The 19,869-nt window shown below is 39.1% G+C and overlaps 1 protein-coding gene across 1 annotated transcript; it reads left to right on the top strand.

Moving 5' to 3' along the window:
- The first annotated feature begins 7,413 nt into the window (after window positions 1–7,413).
- On the top strand, window positions 7,414–17,776 carry LOC137084552 (NLR family CARD domain-containing protein 3-like). Its single transcript, XM_067450840.1, has 7 exons — window positions 7,414–7,502; window positions 7,602–7,685; window positions 7,869–7,985; window positions 8,237–8,353; window positions 8,955–10,748; window positions 11,992–12,165; window positions 17,344–17,776. Exons 1-7 carry the CDS (start codon window positions 7,414–7,416, stop codon window positions 17,507–17,509), a joined length of 2,541 nt encoding a protein of 846 aa, XP_067306941.1. The 3' UTR covers window positions 17,510–17,776.
- Window positions 17,777–19,869: the final 2,093 nt, after the last annotated feature.

Here is a 19,869-nt window from a genome sequence, read left to right as displayed (position 1 = left end):
CGTGGCGTCGAGAGTGACCGACTGAATGGGAACGTCTTGGTTACGTATGTAACCCTCGTTCCCTGAAGGAGGGAACGGAGACGCCACGTCCCGTCGCCATGTCCTCTGTCCCTGCCGGGGCGCCAGTCTACCTACTCGGCTCCTCAGCAAAAAAGATAATTTGATGCAATCACCTGTGTCTCATTTATACCCGCGTGGCGTGGCATGAGCACCTGGTGCAATCATTACATGCCAATGTGCATTGGCTCGTTTAGTTAGACTCCAAGTAGATTGGCTCTCGCAAGCGAGATTCCTATTCGTCGGTACTCCGACGTGGCGTCTCCGTTCCCTCCTTCAGGGAACGAGGGTTACATACGTAACCGAGACGGTCTCTAGAAAGAGGTTTGGTAAGTTTATATTTACGTTCCACACAGTCGGGTGATCAGTCCTGGCAGTAGATACGTCTTCCACTGGTTATGCGGGTAGCGTGCAGTGGGAAGGGCGCAGAGTTGCGAGAAGCCGTTGCCACGCTGGGCTGAAGGATGCAGAACTCTGGTTGCGCCAAGAGGGTCCTTAAACGTGGACCAGGCAGCTGGGTCAGTCGAATCTTCACACGGTCCTTTGCAGGCTGGCTGCGTCACTGAGAAGCCGTGTGGGACCTGCAATGTCTGCCGATGCAGAGGTCCTTGGTGGACTGGATGTGCTGCTGGAGGAGTTGTAAAGGTCATATAAGATCTCTCAAGGAGAGAGCCCTTTTCCAGCTATAGTTTGCCGAAAGCAATATAAAGGTTTTGCTCGCAAAAGCTTAACCTCCACTGTCTTGTAGTCTCTTTTCTCGTCAGGTCAGAAGCTCAGGACGTGGTGTGTCTGTTAGTGTCTCCTTCCCCGTCAGGTTAGAAACGCAGAACGAGGGTGTGTCTACCCGGGGGACATATTTATCCCTTTCCGATGAGGAGGAGATTGAAATCCGGCGCCTTTCCAGTCCTGGAGTGTGATTGGCCACTGGGTTCTGAAGTAGGCACGGTGTTGCCCACCCTAGTGTGGAACTCATTTGCATAGCATAAAGTGGCATGTTAAAACAATGTCTTAAATGTTTTACCCATGCATTATTTCTTTACCAAACCTCTTTTAAAATATAAAAGGCATCGTATGGAACAGATAGAGACCAAACATGATAAGAAACGGCTAAGTCATCGTCCACGCATTCGTTTATCTGTTAATGGACCTGTACCGTGGACTGTTGTTTTTACAGTCAATAACCATTAACATAAACTGCACTTTGTGTGAAGATGAGGTGGATGAGTTGCAGTTCATATACATTTAAGACCTCCAAACATGTGTATGAATGGATTGAGATAGACCTCTGTGGCCTCTCTTTTGCTGCTGCCTTCAGGAGGTCCTGGAGGAATTTTTATGGCAGCACTTGCCTAAACCTTAGGAATGAGTTTGGAGGTTAAAATCCACTTGTAGACCAATGAGAAGTCCTCTCTTTGGCGGTGGTGGGTGCAGAAGGTCCCCCCTTCCTGCCCTGTAAGAGGTGTCTGGCAGTTGTCTTGGCATCTTATCTGATGTTGCTGAACATTTGTTTATGTTCATTCACCAAGGGTCCAATCATAGTGTGGCTCATCTTCTTCCACACCGATAGTTAGGGAGGGGCCTTGCCATAAACTGGTCTCTGGAATGCCACCCTAACTGATGTTCACTACAACAGTCACCTGAGCGTGGCGCTGCTGGGATCATATTTCATAAATAATGAATCATTAATAGCATATTTCATTAATAACGCATCAGAATATGCTGTAAGGCAGGATTTCGTTTGAGAATGAATTGTATTGACCTCCATATGTGCTCGGTTTTGATCATATTTGAAATAATAAATTAATCGATCTTTGGCTAATCTGTTACAAATTCTAATAAAGTAATATAATCGCATATCATTAAATCTCAGCTGCAAACATTATATAATATCATATTTCTATGTGCTTTAAATATGTAAGACATGTTAAATGCCTCAAATGATAAATATGTACACTGGCACTTATAGCTTACTATATTTATTTGACAAGAACCTCTTACTCCATTCCCTGACTGTTAATTCTATATTATAGCCTATTCTGTTCCATAGCACACATGTACAAATTTGTCTATTTGTGTGTATTATGCATACGTGTATCTCACTCATTTATTTTTATTCTCTATTGTGTATAGCTACTGGGGTATACTGGAAACTTCTGTCACTAAGACAGATTGCTTGTGTGTGCAAAAATGGCAATAAAGCTCCTATATTGATTCTTTCTGATTCTGGTGTCACATGCGCCATTTATTGAAACAGTATCATTTGATCTTTTTAACGTTTAATGAAAACTGCTGCCCGATCACAACAGGTCAGTACTCTGTCGGTAGGCTACATACAGTCACCTGAGGGTGGCGCTATTCTGGGATCATATTTCATTAATAACGCATCATATGCTGTAATGCAGGATTTTGAGAATAGAAAATAAATGCAAAGGGGTTCTCTGGTTGAATTTGTCAAGTGGGCCTTTTATTAAAACATATAAGATCATTATTTACAGGAGTAGGCTTTTAATGAAAACTGCTCCATCTCAACCTCATATTTCTGTTGCAACTGTTCGGCAGCAGAACTCACTGTTTCTCTGTCAGGTTCAACACCATTCAACCGCACGTGTGTGTGTGTGTGTGTGTGTGTGTGTGTGTGTGTGTGCGCGGACTTGCACCAATAACCTTGACATTGAGGTTTGAACTGAAGTGGTAACAGAGCCTTTTACAATTAATTTATTATTTCAAATATGATCAAAACCGAGCATATGGAGGACAATAAAATTCATTCTCAAACGAAATCCTGCCTTACAGCATATTCTGATGCGTTATTAATGAAATATGCTATTAATGATTCGTTATTTATGAAATATGATCCCAGCAGCGCCACGCTCAGGTGACTGTATAGCGACATGTCATAGGCCCAACTGGATGTGTCATTACTGAACACACTCGTTCTCTAAGGAAATCGTGAATTACAGCACATTCTGAGGGTGGTGATGTTCTGGGGATTATATTTCCATAATAACACATGAGAATATGAACGTTATCACCTCACATCCGTTCTGTTTCAGTGCCAAAGCTTGCATTTAAAATCCCCTCAAGAGCGCGTTTGCTCAGAGATATTAATGCCACTCAGGTAATAAGACAATAATTCCATCATCAGCTAAAAATACAGTTAAAATACTTATTATAATGTGTTCATGACACAACTCGTAATGCTTTTGATCTTGATTCAGTATCAGTTTATATCTAGTATATATACTATACATTTAAGAAAAAATGTTTGTTTTAGCACTAGTTTAAACATTTCTTGGGTCAAATTACATGTGCCATTCCTTAATATTCACTTGTGAGTGATTATATAAGTATCATTATTCATTAAAAATATTAGGATGCAAGTTATTCAAGTTTTGAAATTTCACATTTAAAGAAATCTAGTGTTTGATCATCATATCTAAATATTTTATTTGAGCAACTAGATTAGATACATGGATATTTATTAAAGAGCCATAAGGCACCTTCAATAATAAGATACAAGATTATACTAAATACAAGAATAGAGTCTGGGAATCAACGTCACTGCGCGTTGCATTCTGGGCAGTCGCCGCCATGTTTTAGGTCACGCTCAGGAGTGTACAATGATAACAAATACGAATCACTAGAGAAAAAACGACTGTATTCACGTTATTTAAGAACTGCTTGCACTCACTTGGAATGAATGTACTAATATTTGAATCTCTTGCGTACATGAGCACTCAGTCGTAATGCCAGAACATTGCACATATTCATCTCATTTCATACAATCAGAAATCATACGGCCGTCTATCGCACCACACACAGGACTACACATTGATTTCCCTTTCGCAGTTTTTTTTAATATAGCCTAACGAAAAGGTCTGTATCTGATATTTCAAATAATATTGCTTGATCTCAGCCTGTGGGTCATTTGTTTAATCAACATTTATCATATTGCAATTCCATAGCGTAACGTAATCATAAGGGATAACATGAGAGTATGGCCTGTAATGCAGCTTTGAAATGATTTGAATTGTGAACGCAACTTTAGCCTAAGTTACAGTACTAAACAGTTTTACTGGACTTAAAAGGTGCAAGTACAAGTCCTTCTACTGAGAGAAGCAATGAAGAATTTCCAGATGTGTTTACATTATTTATGGCATAGCGTTACGCATACGCGGATATAGAAATCATAAATCTGTAATATATCGGTTATGAATAATAAATAAATAAACACAAATTATAAAGACACATTTTGGATAAGCTGTTTATTTTCATTGAGGTTTACTTTCACCTTCACCTGTTGTTGCCAAGCTGGTAAACTGACAAATTGCACGTCATTTGAGGGTTTTTTCCCCCACGCAGTTCATGAGAGCGGCTATAACAGTCCATAACACAGCAAGCGTACACCATTAGAATGTGTTTTTAACTATCTAACACAAGTTTTTACGTCTACCTTCACTACTACACATTCGCTATGTAGTGTCTGTGTCCTATAGTCCACGAATGAGATCCAATGTGCTGTTTCCAGGAGGGAAAGCTAAACAATCACACTCCATTTGCGATTAGGTTTCCACTCCGGTCGTGAGTGCGATTATGACAGTTAATGACACAACATGCGATCACCATTATAACTCTTTTTAGCTGAATTAGTTCTATTTTTAGAACTAAAAGCGTCAATTTCCTATACAATACAGTACCGACAGCGGCCTCCGTGACCTAAAGTCCCAAAATGCATTGCGTTGGTTACGTCACGATCCCAGACTCTATACACAAATCCGCCGCGAACTTTATGGGCGCCGCCATCTTGCCTGCCGCCATTACTGCGTGCCTGCGAAGTGCGTGACGGTGTGACACTTGGCGGTTCCTCTAATGACATTTCAATGAAAGCGGATCCTGCACATTAAATAAAATGTCTGGTGAAAGGGAACATTGGGTAAATGATGTCAGGCATTGGCCAAAACTTACAGAAAGGTAATTTATTGACAACAGGATGTATTAATGTATAAATGCGTCTGCCAAATGTAATGTAATTAAGACAGCAATAAAACTGAACACTGTCATTGTGAGCTGTGTTGCTAATATTAGGGCCCTGCTTTCCGTGATCACGGAATTGTTTTACACAAACACGTTTTGAGAACATGAAATAACGAACAGTTATGAGGACTTATGCTGCACTTAGAGCAGCGCGCGGCAGTAATGCACGATGCGCTGTAAATGATAACAGAAAATAAATAAAACATACGTGCCTGTTACAAAGGGACTTTAAGTCCCAATTACACAAATGTAACTTTGTAGTTTTCTCTATTGTTACTGACATATTATGGTACGAGTCCACTGCCTGAAAACCTCACGACACTGTGATTCATACGCAGCGGCTGATCTGTGATGTAGGATGCAGTATCTGGCCAATCCATCCCGAACTCATGCCCTGTAGTTTATGTTCTGACGCTCATCGCATGCCAGATGATTAATAAAATAATCTTATGCCTGTAGGAACATGTAATCTATTGCTACAACTGGTCGTGGCTATTTATTGCAGCTTGTGAACATATGCATGAGCACATCGGTAGGTCACGCAAGTTTACGTGCTGATTTAATAAGGCCATATTTTTTGTAACTGATCGTTTCATATATGTCTAACATTAATTGTGACTAGGTCCCTTTGTAATGGACACGTATGTTTTAATTATTCTCTGTCTTTAAGTGGTTTTCTTTGCGTTCATCACAGCGCACCGTGCATTACTGCCGTGCGCTGCTATTTATTTATATATTAATTAATTAATTTGATTATTATTGAAAATATCAAGATTTACAAACAAATATCGCTGCATAAAATCAACTTCTTCGAATTCGAAATAGGATACAGAAAAGATAGCCTGAGGGAGCAGCTCTTAATATCCTGAATACAAACAGGGGGAAAAATAATAATAGTATGCATTCGTAACAAAAATAAAAATAATTTATAAGGGAAAAAAAGGTAGGCTATTATAACATGACATGAGGGGAGAATCAGTCATTGTTAAGCTATTAACCTCATTTGAGGAGTGTGTTTTCGTGTACGCACTGCTCTAAGTCCTTAGCAGCAAGGCACGCAGTAATGGCGGCGATGCTTTACTTCCGTGTTTCGCCGGATTTGTGTATAGCATTAATGTTAACAATGTTGCATCTCTATCACTCTCCATAATAAAACGATCCTGTAAATATGGCTGACTTAAAAATCAATACACACTAACACTATGCTGTACTGTTTACCAAAACTTGCAGCAAACATCTATATGGTGAAACTGTTGTGTATCCGCTTAAGCCATGAAAATTCATTGGCTGAGCGCTAGAAGTATTGAGCGCTCATGGGCCACGTGACCAGCGCGCGCCGCAGGGAGACGAGAGCATGAGCAACTCCGCTTTTCAACGCCTCAGGCTTTAACATTATGCCACATTAGCGCCAAAACGCTATTTCTTTAAAACACATTAAAAAAAATAAAGCTTATAGCTTTGTTTAATATCAAAAGCAGGTTTGGCAATTTGGCGTGAGATTGAGTTGGGCGGAGTGAGAGCGTGAGACAGAGCCTGAAAGCGTGAGTCTCACGCCAGATGCGTGAGAGTTGGCAACCCTGCAATTATTATTATTATTTTTTTATTTAGTGGCGGAAACGGGCTTCCATAATTGACAGACTACCAGCAAACCTAAAAAAACGATCAAAGCCTCTCTTCTGCACATAAAGACGTGATTAAAAACTCACTTTCATTAGAGCTAAAGTATATTGGCAAACTGAAAACGGTTGAGATGCTAACAGACTTTTTCAGACACTGAACAATTTTAATAAAGTAAATATTCGACAGAAGCGTGTCAGTTACAGTAAGAAACGTGTACGGAACAGTTTTATATTATTTGTGTAATGTTTAGGGACTAAACTTACCTGAAAGCAGCGAAAATAACAGGAGCGTGTCCGTTACGATGCTGTTGCTGCAAACCAAACCCTGGCCCGACTTTGACGGTGCACGTTGAACATTCAAACAATGGTAACTTCCAGTGTTTGAATGTTCAACGTGCACCGTCAAAGTCACGCAGCAGCATTACGTAAATAAACACGTACATTACCAATTTAATGAACAGTCAGTTTATTTAGCAGATGATGACAAATGTTCAGACAGTTTGGCAACTCAAAAAACTTTGGCACAAGAGTATGCACCATTTCTGACTAAAAACTGTGAGGAATTCTTGGAGTGAAAACTGCGATTACAAACTGCAGTGCAGAGCAACTGATTTCCTCAAGTTAAAATTTACCTAAAACCCACGGATGGTGTCGCGTCGCGTCGTCTTCTCTCGGGTTGGTGGCAAAGAGATGAATGGGCATCATGAGCAAACAGATAAACACACCCACAGCATCGGCCTCCAGTATATTGGGCCGACCCAAAGCCGACGAGCTGGCCGATACTTATTCGATGTTATGATTTGGAGGCCGATGTCTGCTCTGGGGCCGACGTCGGCCAGACGTATGTGTGCTATCTGGGGACTAACGGGTGTTTCTGTCCTTTCCATTCAGAGTCTTTGGAGGAGATCAGATTCATGAGGACAGAATGAGTCAGAAACAACAATTTAAAGATGGAGATTTTTCTCCGGGATGCAGGTACTCTCTTTAATGACAAAATAAAAGTCAAATGAACTATTTTTACATTGTTAATACACTCTTCTTGATTTTATGGTAAAAGACTACAGTGGACATCTACAAAACACAAAAAGTTACTTCAGCTTTGAAACATTTTCACTTTTCAGCGGATGTCACCAATCCCTCTTGTTTGCTGTATTACAGTTCAGTCCAGCAGAAGAGATCAGATTCACCAGAGCCCAGCTGTGTGTCCCTGAAGAGTGACTGGTCTATGGATCCACCACCCCTACTTAAGGGTGGAGACACACAGCCTAATGACAGGTGTTACTTTTAATACAGTATATGCTAATATTACAATGTGTACATTATGGTTTGTTTTTCCCTCCAGGATATTTATTTGGTAATTTGATGGTACTTTTAACTTGGTCTGATATTCTTACATTATACATTTCCTGATATAGATTTTCTACATTCAAATTTGATAATGCAGTGTAAAATAATCCAACTTTTTGTAGTCACTTTCTATTGTAAAGGTTGATTGAATTATAGAAAGAGGTTCTGTTCTGTTACAGTTTTGATCAGCTTTGGAGATCAGATTCACCACAGGCCAGCTGTGTGTCCGTGAAGAGTGACTGGTCTATGGATCCACCACCCGAAATTAAGGATGGAGACAGAAGGAAGAATCTCAGGTACACAGTTGCAAAACGACCTCTTGTGAAAACAGTAATATGAACTGTATATGTATCAGGGTTTTTTTGCTACCAAGCTACATAACAATTGGGCACAAATATACAATGGATCCATGTGTGTTTATTGGCATTTAGGATTTTATTTCTGTAATTTAAAATGTTCTTTTCAAGAGGGTGGGAGAGCTTAGTTGCATATATATATATATATATATATATATATATATATATATATATATATATATATATATATATATATATATATATATATATATATATATATAAAAGCAACTAAGCTGTTTACATAATTATTCAGTTAGTAACACAATTTATTGTCAAAGTTTCTGATTATGTATTTACTATTTAAGGCGAATGCTGTCACCAAGAACAAGTGTATCAGGACCCGTCTGTAAGAAAAAGTATATAAATCAACCACATCCTGGCATCAGGTAAAATACAGGATTTAAAAAAACAAAAATCAGTATAACAAAAGCAGGTGTTCTGCATTATATATAATATATAATAGAGAAAAAAATAGCCTTCTCTTTTTATAGCTTCATACATGCACCTCTTGTATTAACATTCTGTTGTGTTGATTTTACAGCCATGAGTTTAATCCTGATGAAGTCCTCAACACGTTCAGATCAAATTTGAGAGGGAAGTTTGAGTGTCTGTATGAGGGAATAGTAAAGCAGGGAAATCCAACACTCCTGAATGAGATCTACACAGAGATCTACATCACAGAGAGTGAGAGTGGAGAGATCAGTAATGAACATGAGGTGAGACAGATTGAGACACAATCCAGGAGAGCAGCAACAGAGGACACACCGATCCGATGCAATGACATCTTTAGACCTTTACCTGGACAAGACAAACCCATCAGAACTGTGCTGACAAAGGGAGTCGCTGGCATTGGAAAAACAGTCTCTGTGCAGAAGTTCATCCTGGACTGGGCTGAAGAGAAAGAGAATCAGGACATCCAGCTCATATTTCCACTTCCTTTCAGAGAGCTCAACTTGATGAAGGACAAAACACTCAGTCTTTCAGGTCTTCTTCATGACTTTTTCCCTGAAACAAACGAAATAGAAATATCCAGTTACAAATATAAAGTGTTGTTCATCTTTGATGGTCTGGACGAGTGTCGTCTGTCTCTGGATTTTCAGAGCGATGTGAGGTTGTGTGATGTCAGTGAATCAGCCTCAGTGGACGTGCTGCTGACAAACCTCATTGCTGGGAATCTGCTTCCCTCTGCTCTCATCTGGATCACCTCCAGACCAGCAGCAGCTGATCTCGTCCCCTCTGAGTGTGTCCATCGAGTGACAGAGGTGAGAGGCTTCAATGAGCCACAGAAGGAGGAATACTTCAGGAAGAGAATCCGTGATCAGAGTCTGGCCAACAGGATCATCTCACACCTGAAGTCCTCAAGGAGCCTCTACATCATGTGCCACATCCCAGTGTTCTGCTGGATCTCAGCCACTGTTCTAGAGAAGATGTTGAGTGAAGCAGAGAGTGGAGAGATTCCCAAGACTCTCACTCAAATGTACACACACTTCCTGATGACACAGATTAGCATCAAACATGAGAAGGACTATGAGAAGAACGTGAGAGATGAAGACATGATCCTTAAACTGGGGAAACTGGCTTTTCAGCAGCTTTTGAAAGGCAATGTGATCTTCTACGAGGAAGACCTGAGAGAGTGTGGCATTGATGTGACAGAAGCATCAGTGTACTCAGGATTGTGCACTCAGATCTTCAGAGAAGAGTTTGGCTGGTATCAGGGGAAAGTCTTCTGCTTTGTTCATCTGAGTGTTCAGGAACATCTAGCGGCTCTATATGTGCACCTCTCCTGTACAAACAACAGCATAAATGTGTTTGACCAAATCACTAAACCGAGTTTGCGGTCCACAGGCAAAGACATTGTTTCATTATCTGAGCTGCATCAGAGAGCTATGAATGTGGCTCTACAGAGTAAAAATGGACATCTGGACCTTTTCCTGAGGTTTCTTCTGGGTCTGTCAGCGAAGACTAATCAGATTCTCCTACAACGACTAATGAAACAGACAAGCAGCAGCTTTGACAGCAATGATGAAACAGTTGAGTACATCAAGGAGAAGATCAAGACCACTGTCTCTCCAGAGAAAACCATCAATCTGTTCCACTGTCTGAATGAACTGGACGATCATTCACTAGTGGAGGAAATACAACAGTTTCTGAGATCTGGAACATTAGCTAAAGTCAAACTCTCCTCTTCTCAGTGGTCAGCTTTAGTTTTTGTCTTGTTGAAATCAAAGCAAGAGATGGATGTGTTTCAGCTGAATACATTTGTTGCAAAAGAAAATATTACAGAAAGAGTTCTTTGCAAACTGCTTCCTGTGATTAAAGAATCAAGATCAGCACAGTAAGTCTCAGATGATCTATTAAACATTTTAAAGTCCTGGCCTCATGCTGGAGGATCTGTGATTGTCTGTTAGTACTGACATGTTTTTTGGTGACTTGAGCGTTGAAAAGTGATGCATCCTATAACCAGAGCCTTTCTCCTAGTTTTGAGACCATAATGCTCTGTAGTTTAACATTTAAAAGCAAATCAATTAGCCAGCCATGAATACAAAATAATCAGTTCACATACACTACAGGCCAAAAGTTTGGACACATTACTATTTGTAATGTTTTTGAAAGAAATTTCTTCTGCTCATCAAGCCTGCATTTATTTGATCAAAAATACAAAACACATTTTTAATAATTGTGATATATTACTACAATTTAAAATATTTGGTTTTCAATTTATTATACTTTAAATTATAATTTATTTCTGTGATGTAAAGCTACATTTTCAGGATCATTCCTCCAGTCTTTAGTGTCGAATGATCGTTCAGAAATCAGTATAATATTTTGATTTATTATGAGTGTTGGAAACAGTTCTGCTGCCTAATATATTTGATGAATAAAAGGACTGAATTTATTCAAAATAAAATATATATTTTCAAATAATAAAAATCTCCTTTACTATCAATTTTAATCAATTTAACACATCATTGCTGAATAAAATTATTGATTTATTTTTAAAAAAAAACAACAAAAAACAATGACTGACCCCAAATTACCCCCAATTTTTTTAAATATTTTTATTTTTACTTTTTATTCATCAAAGTATTATAAAAAAGTATCACAGGTTATGAAAAAATATTAATCAGCAGAACTGTTTGTAACTTTGAAAATGAATCATAATATTATACTGATTTCTGAAGGATTATGTGACTGAAGACTGGAGGAACGATCCTGAAAATTCAGCTTTGATCACAGAAATAAATTTAAAGGATAATAAATTGAAAGCCAAATATTTTAAATTGTAGTAATATATCACAATATTAAATTTTTTCTGTATTTTTAATCAAATAAATGCAGACTTGATGAGCAGAAGAAACTTCTTTCAAAAACATTACAAATAGTAATGTGTCCAAACTTTTGGCCTGTACTGTATGTGATATTTATGAATAAAATAATTAGATTTTAGACAGATGAGGAAAATGATGGCCCTGGAACAATTGCACAATACTACGGGATATCTGTCAACTGAACGTGCGTTGCATTGCATTTATTGCATTAAATGTATTGTACTGAACAAGTTTTCAATCTCTCTACAGTTTGGACGACTGTAATATCACAGATAAAGGTTGTGCAGTTTTGGCTCGAGCTCTGAGATCAAACCCCTCACACCTGAGAGATCTGGATCTGTCTGAAAATAAACTAGGAGATTTGGGCATGAAGCAGCTATCTGATGGACTGAAGGATTCTCATTGTAAACTGCAGAAACTGAAGTAAGAGCTCATCTTTGATGCTTTTTGCGCACATGTGTATAAAAAACTAAAACATGAACATTAATTCTTATTAATATTTTTATGGACTGGATCTGGAAATTAAAAGTAAAGATTGAAAATCGATTTTTAAAGGGGTCATGAACTGCGTTGTTTCCTGGGGTGCACTTATAATGTTGGAATGCTTTTTACATTAACCATTGTCAATTTATAAATAAAGGCCTTTTTCTTTGCTTTAGCGCATTTTTAAAGCTGTCATGGTTGTCTAATCGTGAAATGTGTTGCATTACATTTATATCTATGGCATTATATTTAGTTCTATGATATTACATTTATATCTATGACATTACATTTATTATTATTTTTTATCATTACATTATTTCTGTTCACTAACGAATGCTTTCATCTTCATTAATAGTGCAAACATGATTAAAGGGGTGATGAGTTGAGAAATCAACTTTCCCTTGAGCTTTTGATATATTAAAGGTCATGGTAATATAAGAATATCCTGTAAGTTTCAGAGCTGAAAACTTCCTTGTTAGTCAAACAAACGTTTTTATAGACACCAGGCCCAGAAAACGAGGCTCTCGCCTAGACATGTGCCGATTTTCGATAATACGATTTATCACGATAATGAATATGCACAATATTGTTATCGTGGGCACTTTAAAATATCGTAAATAATAATTTATTAACAATTTATAATTTTTTTATAATGCACTCAAGAATACTTTGCCCATCAACCATATAAATGCTCAACACCGCTGTATTCTGCTTCAAAGGGACACGCACTCAGATATAAACAAGCCCAACGTGCGTTTGCACATGACTGAACCGGTGAAGGAGCCGCGCTGCTGAAGTGCCGCTCAGTGACAGCAGAGGGCGCTGATGAACTGCAGAATGAAGCCGGTTACCCCGGAAACCAGCAAACAAACAAAAAAACGCGTGTAGTTTTTAAAACAGCCATTCGTTTTTGTAATCTCAATGTTGTTCATCACAGCACCAAATACTTAATACTTAAAGACTTAATAGGCTATTTATTTTCAAATTTAAACATTATTATGTTTTAATCTGGACTACAACCCTAATAATTAGAACTGTTCTATTTGTTATTTGTTATTGTTCAGTATAACTTTGAGACATACGACTTCATTAGTTAACATGTTAATTCATTATTACCAAACTGACAATGAAAAATACTTATAAAGAATTAATCATTATATGTTAATTTCTTAGTTACTTTTTAATAACATTAAAATCAAAATAACTTTTAATGGACCTAAGATAAAACTAACAATGATCAGTATTTCTTAACTAACATTAACAAAAACATTATACTTTCTGTACCAAATGTAGCTATTGCTCAATCTTAGTTAATGCATTAAAGGGGCGGTGAAATGCTGTTTCATGCATACTGAGCTTTTTGCACTGTTAAAGACTTGGATTCCCATCCTAAACATAGACAAAGTTTCAAAAACTAATGTTGGACGTTTGATGGAGTATTTCTGTGTCAAAAATACTCCTTCCGGTTTCTCACAAGTTTCGGCGAGTTTTTTTTCGAGTATGGGTCTATTTGACGTTAATAAGAGCGGAAGGTCCTTGTATGGGCCGTACCGGCTCTTCTCCCGGTAGGGTGCGCGCGCGCGTGACTAGAGCACGCTGTAAACAGTCTCTCAGCTGCAGATCCAGTCGTCCGTGAACGGCGCCGCGCTCCCCTTTATTCCTATGCGTGACATCAAGCGACTTCAACGCTTCAGCACAGCATTCCGGGAAGGCAGCGCTGCATTTGAACCGATTTGAACGCAGAAATGACGGGAAACTTCAAGGCATCGCTTCAGTCGCGTCTCAAAATGGATTTACACGCCACTGCTGTCACAGGACTTTACCAAATCATACCAAAGAAGTGTGTTTCTGACGGAGCGGTCCCAGCGATAAAGCTTCGACGGGGAGTTAACTTAAACTGCTTCAAATGTCTCTGCTATTGGCTACCGTAGCATGAGTAAACATCAGTAAACGACACGATCGCGAGCTTCGTCATTCAAATGCGCTAACGGTTACTCCATTGTTGTTCTCTGTATAACGTTACAGTATTCTGACGTGCAAAACCGTTTTGCTTGCTACTTCTAAGGTCTAGTCGCATACAATAGTCCATAAACCGAATCATGTCCTCATACACTGCGAGTAAACACACAGAAATGTGGAGAGGCCATTAAATACAGTAACTTACATACCACAGAGACGGACGTCCTGCTGTTGCCGTTTCTCCTGTTCAATTTATTTCTCCCTCAGATTTGATTCTGGATCATTATCTGTATAAGCTGAGATAGATGGGTTTCTCCACGCTTGAGGACGTCACCGCTTTGCGCGCTTGTCATTCTTTAGCTCCGCCCACACGATACGCCTCCAGGCGCTCGGTTTTTTCCGGAAAGACTCGGTACAGCCTATATTTCTTTTATAAATATGATAAAACTAAAGACTTTTCGGAGATATGAAGGATGCAATATTACTCTATAGGTACTCAAGATTGACATGAGATTGACTGAAACTGAGTGTTTCACCCCCCCTTTAAATAATGAGACCTTATTGTAATTTGTAAGCCTACCTGTTGTTCTTTATAGCCTAATTCTTTTGCACTTTAATCTGTTTGAAAATTGTACTTTTACAGCTCTGAAAAAAATCAAGAGACCACATAATATTGATTTCTCAATGAGGGGTCTCTTAATTTTTTTTCCAGAGCTGTATATATTTTTGGTGCATTATTGTATTTAAACATTCAGTTATTTTTGTGCTTACAAAAATAGTTCTTAAAGCTGTTATGCTATGGCGACACTTTTTTTTTTGCAACTTATTTCAATATCGTGATAATATCGTATATCGTGATAAATCTTCATCAATTAATCGCAACATGAAAAATTGATATCGGCACATGCCTACTCTCGCCTCTATGTGTAGCCACGCCCACCGACTCGTGGAGCTTAAAGGGATAGTTCACTTTAAAATGAAAATTCTGTCATCTGGAGCCATTTAACTGTTTGGTTACTCACATACTTTAAAATATCTTCCCTTGTGTTCAGCTGAAGAAAGAAATTTAAACAGGTTTGAAACAACTTGAGGGTGAGTAAAGGATGACAGAATTTTCATTTTAAATCGAATTATCCCTTCAACTGATCGCGTTACCGAGCAACAAACATACCAAAGATAGCAAGATAATCGTGTGTAAACAAGACACAGGCTGACACTGGATTTGCAGACATTGAGATTAAAACACAATGTTGTGCCTTCTATATTGGATCCGACAGGAATGGTGCAGCACACTTATGTGAGTAAAACTTGTTTTTTATATGCGGTAATACTGCATTTTTACAGATCGTATTGATTATGTGTACGTGTCTAACAGAAAATATCTGTCACATGCTGGAGAATCCCCTATTTGTTGGTTCATTGCGATTCGGGATCAGAACAAATCGGATCAGATGTGTTATGGGTCAGGGGCTCGCAAAGCCCAACGTCCCAGGGCTATGTGTTTTCAAGACAGGCTACCAAAACATAAGCATGAAAGCAAGTGAAAAAAATAAATAAACCGCAGGTGGATGAGAGATAAATCATTGTGTTTGTTTGATAAATATGTTTTGAGAGCCCTCTCAGAGAATTATTCTGGTTGCCGCTCTCAAAAAAATCCCTCCTGTGAACTGATAGTGGAGCTGAAGCTCATTAAATATGCAAATCTTATCCAATCCTAGCCGTGGGCGTTTACTTCCAAGTCTCCAGTGCTTCACGCCCATCAAAACCCAGCGTTCAGGAGAGAGCCTCAAAACCAGTGCAGAAAATAGCCTATTACTTATTAGTTATGATGTTTTTGAATGTAAAAACTACACAAATGTAATTTGTTGACCTCAGAGAACAGTTTATATATTTTTTAAAAGCCAGTTTATGACACCTTGAAGAGATTCGGGAGTCACTGACAAACTCTCACTGTTTGATTGACTGCTCCAACGACTGCAAAGGGAGCGTTCTTTGATCGCTTTCTTTATAGAACTGAATCAAAAGCATCTGACTACATGAATCATTAGATCATTATATTTGAGATCAGGCGTTAGCATTAACAGTTATTTGCATGTTGCATTAATTTCAAGGCCAGGCACTGCACCATATTTTGTAATCCTCAATGGCATGTTTATTGCTTGTGTAACCCCAATAAGAAGTTCTTATAGGGATGTAATTCTTATAACTTCTAATGTTAATAGCTTATATTATTATTATGTGATCATTTATTATTGTATAGCTTAGATTATTCCTCCAATCATGCTAGAAATAACCTGAATTTAGTAAATCTGCCTAGCAATTGTTGAGTAGTCATGAAGAAGTAATTGTGATTGGTTAAGTGAATTAAGCCCCGCCCCGGATATGCTTGTGTTTGGGAGAGCAGCGGGTAGTTTTTAGGTTGTGTCACTGAATGAAGGTTGTTCAGCTCTGAGATCAAACACTAGCCTAGAAATCTAGACGCACCCTAGCGGCAGCAAATTTAATTTGCCCGCAAGTGTGGTCTAGCAACTCTCAATTCCTATCTGAGCTGTATTCCTCAGAATCTGGACGACCCAATCACATCGTGTAGGCTAAAGAGTGGGCGGGTGGGGCCATAATGACGACGGCCGAGTTGCGTTTGCGTGCTTCTAGTAAACACAGAAACTGGCGAACGGCGGCGGTCTTTCGAATCAGCTCTGCCCGCGCCTCCGGTATACTTGGAGTTAAGCTTTCCTCTGAGAAAAGAACAAAGAACGGCACTGAAGTCATTCTTAAAAAGGGAAGATGTGTTCGGAGTTTAGCCGACCGGATACGGCGAATGTTTAATCAGCCAGAGAGCTCCCCTTCACCGTCGTTGCTCCGGTTGGTGTACCGCTATCCTATCGCGTGCAGAGGGAGTTTGAAAGACAACCGTTTATCCCGCCCCTCGGATTGAGCCCTGCCTATGGTGAGTTTCCAGACCAAACATCTTGATGTGGGTCTGGCTTGTCAGGCTAATCAAACACCTGAATCATAGAATAACTGAGGAGGAATTAGATTTTAATCTTAACCAAATTCATATTTTAAATGGTATATCTTTTCAGATGAACTGTGCAGGGCATTTTCAACACAAACATGTCCACATTGTGAACTGAGAGAGTGTGTCATTGTTCTCTACAGGTTAAGCAGGTGTGGCATCACAGATGAAGGTTGTGCTGCTCTGGCTTCAGCTCTGAGATCAAACCCCTCACACCTGAGAGAACTGAGTCTCGTTGGTAATAACATCTCAGCTTCAGCAGGGAAGATGCTCAGTGATCTTAATGATGATTGTAAATTGGAGATATGAATGTGAGTAACAGACTTGGGAATGACACATATGCATGTCCTTACCTTTAACTCTTTCCCTGCCAGCGTTTGAAAAAAAAAATGTTTTTGACAATTTTCACACAAATGTAATAGCCCATATAATATTTTGTTTAAATAGTTTATACAGCGATTTAGTATAGGAAATTAAATTCAGGAAGTCAAATTTTAAGGTTTTGGTCACTTTTGACCGGGAAGAGGACAATTTTGACCCTTAAACGAAGAGGACCAGAGGGTTAAGCTTCCAAAGGCATGACTGAACACGGGCTGTGAACTTACCTCAGCTCTCGTGATGAATGTAATCTGACTCCGGCAGCGTTTGTGCCATGGCACTCGATCGGCGGCTCACTCTCATTATATTGAACAGACACGTTCAGTTTTTAATTGAAGTGTGTCTTCTCTAACTGAACAGATTTTATGAAAATGAACGCGGTGGGAAAGTGATCCAGTGATTGAGTAGCGGTGGCTTTGGGAGAAGCCTCGTAGGGGAGCGAAGAAATGCGTTTAAGGGAATCTTTTATCCACAAGACAAAAATACATTTTCTTTCTTTTCTCAGTCTAAAAGGCACCAAATTCAAAAATAACTTCACATTTCTACTACATTTATGACCCAGTTAAAATACAATACTTAATGCTAAATCACTGAAGTAACCCTTTAATGAATATCTGAGCATGCAATATACTGTATATAAGCTAACCCTCTTCAAACAAAACAAAACATTTTATTCTAGCTTCATGCATTCCTCTCTTATCAACACTTAAATATGGCTAATGTTCATAAAAAATATTCTAGCTTCATGCATTCCTTTTATCAACACTTGAATATTGGTAAGTTTCAAATTTGAAAAAAAAAAAAACTTTTTTCCATCTGTGTTTGAAAATTGATCTGAATCCGATCTGGATACAGTCTTTCACAAAAACGATTTTCTCAGCTCAGATTGTTCAGAAAATATTCAAACACAGATAGAGTAGCTCGAGTCCATCAACACCCCTAATGCTTCACAGTCCTGGGTCCACATTTAATTCAGTCACATTTGATAGTTTTGATACATTTGCTGTTTAATGATGAGGATCATGTAATTTTACATAATGCATTTGATTACAAGCGATCGCTTGCGTGTTTTGATCATAGACAGTAAAAGAAATGGACCGAGCGTTCCCATTGACGTCCACGGCGAAAGAATGAAGTCAACCTAGGGGCACTCACTTCCTGATGGCTGAGCGAACTGCGCAGGCTCAGACTGAGCTTGACGACGTAGATGTGACGTGAGCCTCCTGTCTGACAGCTGTAGGTCTTCTAGTAGATGTGGAAAGTGAAAGCTGAATCACATTGTTTAAATATTTTCTCCCGTTGCTTTTGGCTCACTATGGGCTTCTCCCCATTCTTCCCCCTTGACTTTATCAGACTTTATGTCTCCACGTCCCCCCGACTGTCTCATAGACAGTAAAAGATTGCCTGCGAGAGTCTCCTCAGGTCTATACGGTAATTTCTCAACTGTGCGACAGAGTCGCGTTGGTTATGACGCAATCGTTAGCCTATTTTTACAAAAACAGCTTCTGCGGGGCGATAGTGTAAGATACAAGGTAATGGAGCCTTTTATACATTGTCGTGTTTCTTTAGAAATAAACAATGGACAGATGGAGTCTTTAAACGTCTCAGATGTAAAGTGATTCACTGTCAAAGTGACTCAAAAATGATTGGGAGTCAATGGGATGCTAACTGCAGGTGATGGCTTGGTTAGCAATGGCCGCCCCTGGGGGTGGAACGCTTTCCGAGCGCTAGATTACCCCCTTGGTTTTGATCAGGAGATTCATTCAGAAGATGTGTAATAGCGCCCCCTAGCGTCTGAAAGTGAAAACAGGGGCGGGTCTTAGCATCACCATTGGTCCACTAGTTCTAGATTGACAGCTCATCCCGTATCCAATCAATGGAAGAGGGAAGTTGATGTCACAGAGACTCGTCTCGTGCCGCTCACTGTTGACTTCAGCTACGAGTATAACGCGCTCTCTATCACTGTATCGGCAAGGAAATGCATTATTTTAGTTATGAATATAATCTTAGGAATCTATTATTTTGTATTTATAGATGTTTTAGGGGGGTTCTCACAATTAAAGCAGTCAAATGAACGTGATCATGACTGGGTGCTTACCGACGCTGGTCGCTCAGTTCAGCCAGCCGAGTTCTCTAACACCAGTGGTGGATGAAGTAACGTTACTGAATCTCTTTCATTAAAACAGCGTGTCACTGGGAAAAATTTACAAAATCTACATCTAAATTCATATTTTTGTTTAAATTCTGAGTAACAACTATGTAATTTCAATGCATATATAAATGAAACTGGA

The sequence above is a fragment of the Pseudorasbora parva genome, chromosome 8, assembly GCF_024679245.1.
Source record: "Pseudorasbora parva isolate DD20220531a chromosome 8, ASM2467924v1, whole genome shotgun sequence".
NCBI lineage: Eukaryota > Metazoa > Chordata > Actinopteri > Cypriniformes > Gobionidae > Pseudorasbora > Pseudorasbora parva.
Note: the sequence above shows the minus strand (reverse complement) of the source record. Positions and strands in the feature narration are given on the sequence as shown.

What these genes read in the sequence shown, in the direction of transcription:
- LOC137084552 (XM_067450840.1), top strand. Translation starts at nt 7,414, where the DNA reads ATGAGCAAACAGATAAACACACCCACAGCATCGGCCTCCAGTATATTG. An exon ending in AAAGAATCAAGATCAGCACA is followed by an intron (nt 10,749 to 11,991) that starts GTAAGTCTCAGA and finishes ATCTCTCTACAG; the next exon opens with TTTGGACGACTGTAATATCA. An exon ending in TGTAAACTGCAGAAACTGAA is followed by an intron (nt 12,166 to 17,343) that starts GTAAGAGCTCAT and finishes TGTTCTCTACAG; the next exon opens with GTTAAGCAGGTGTGGCATCA.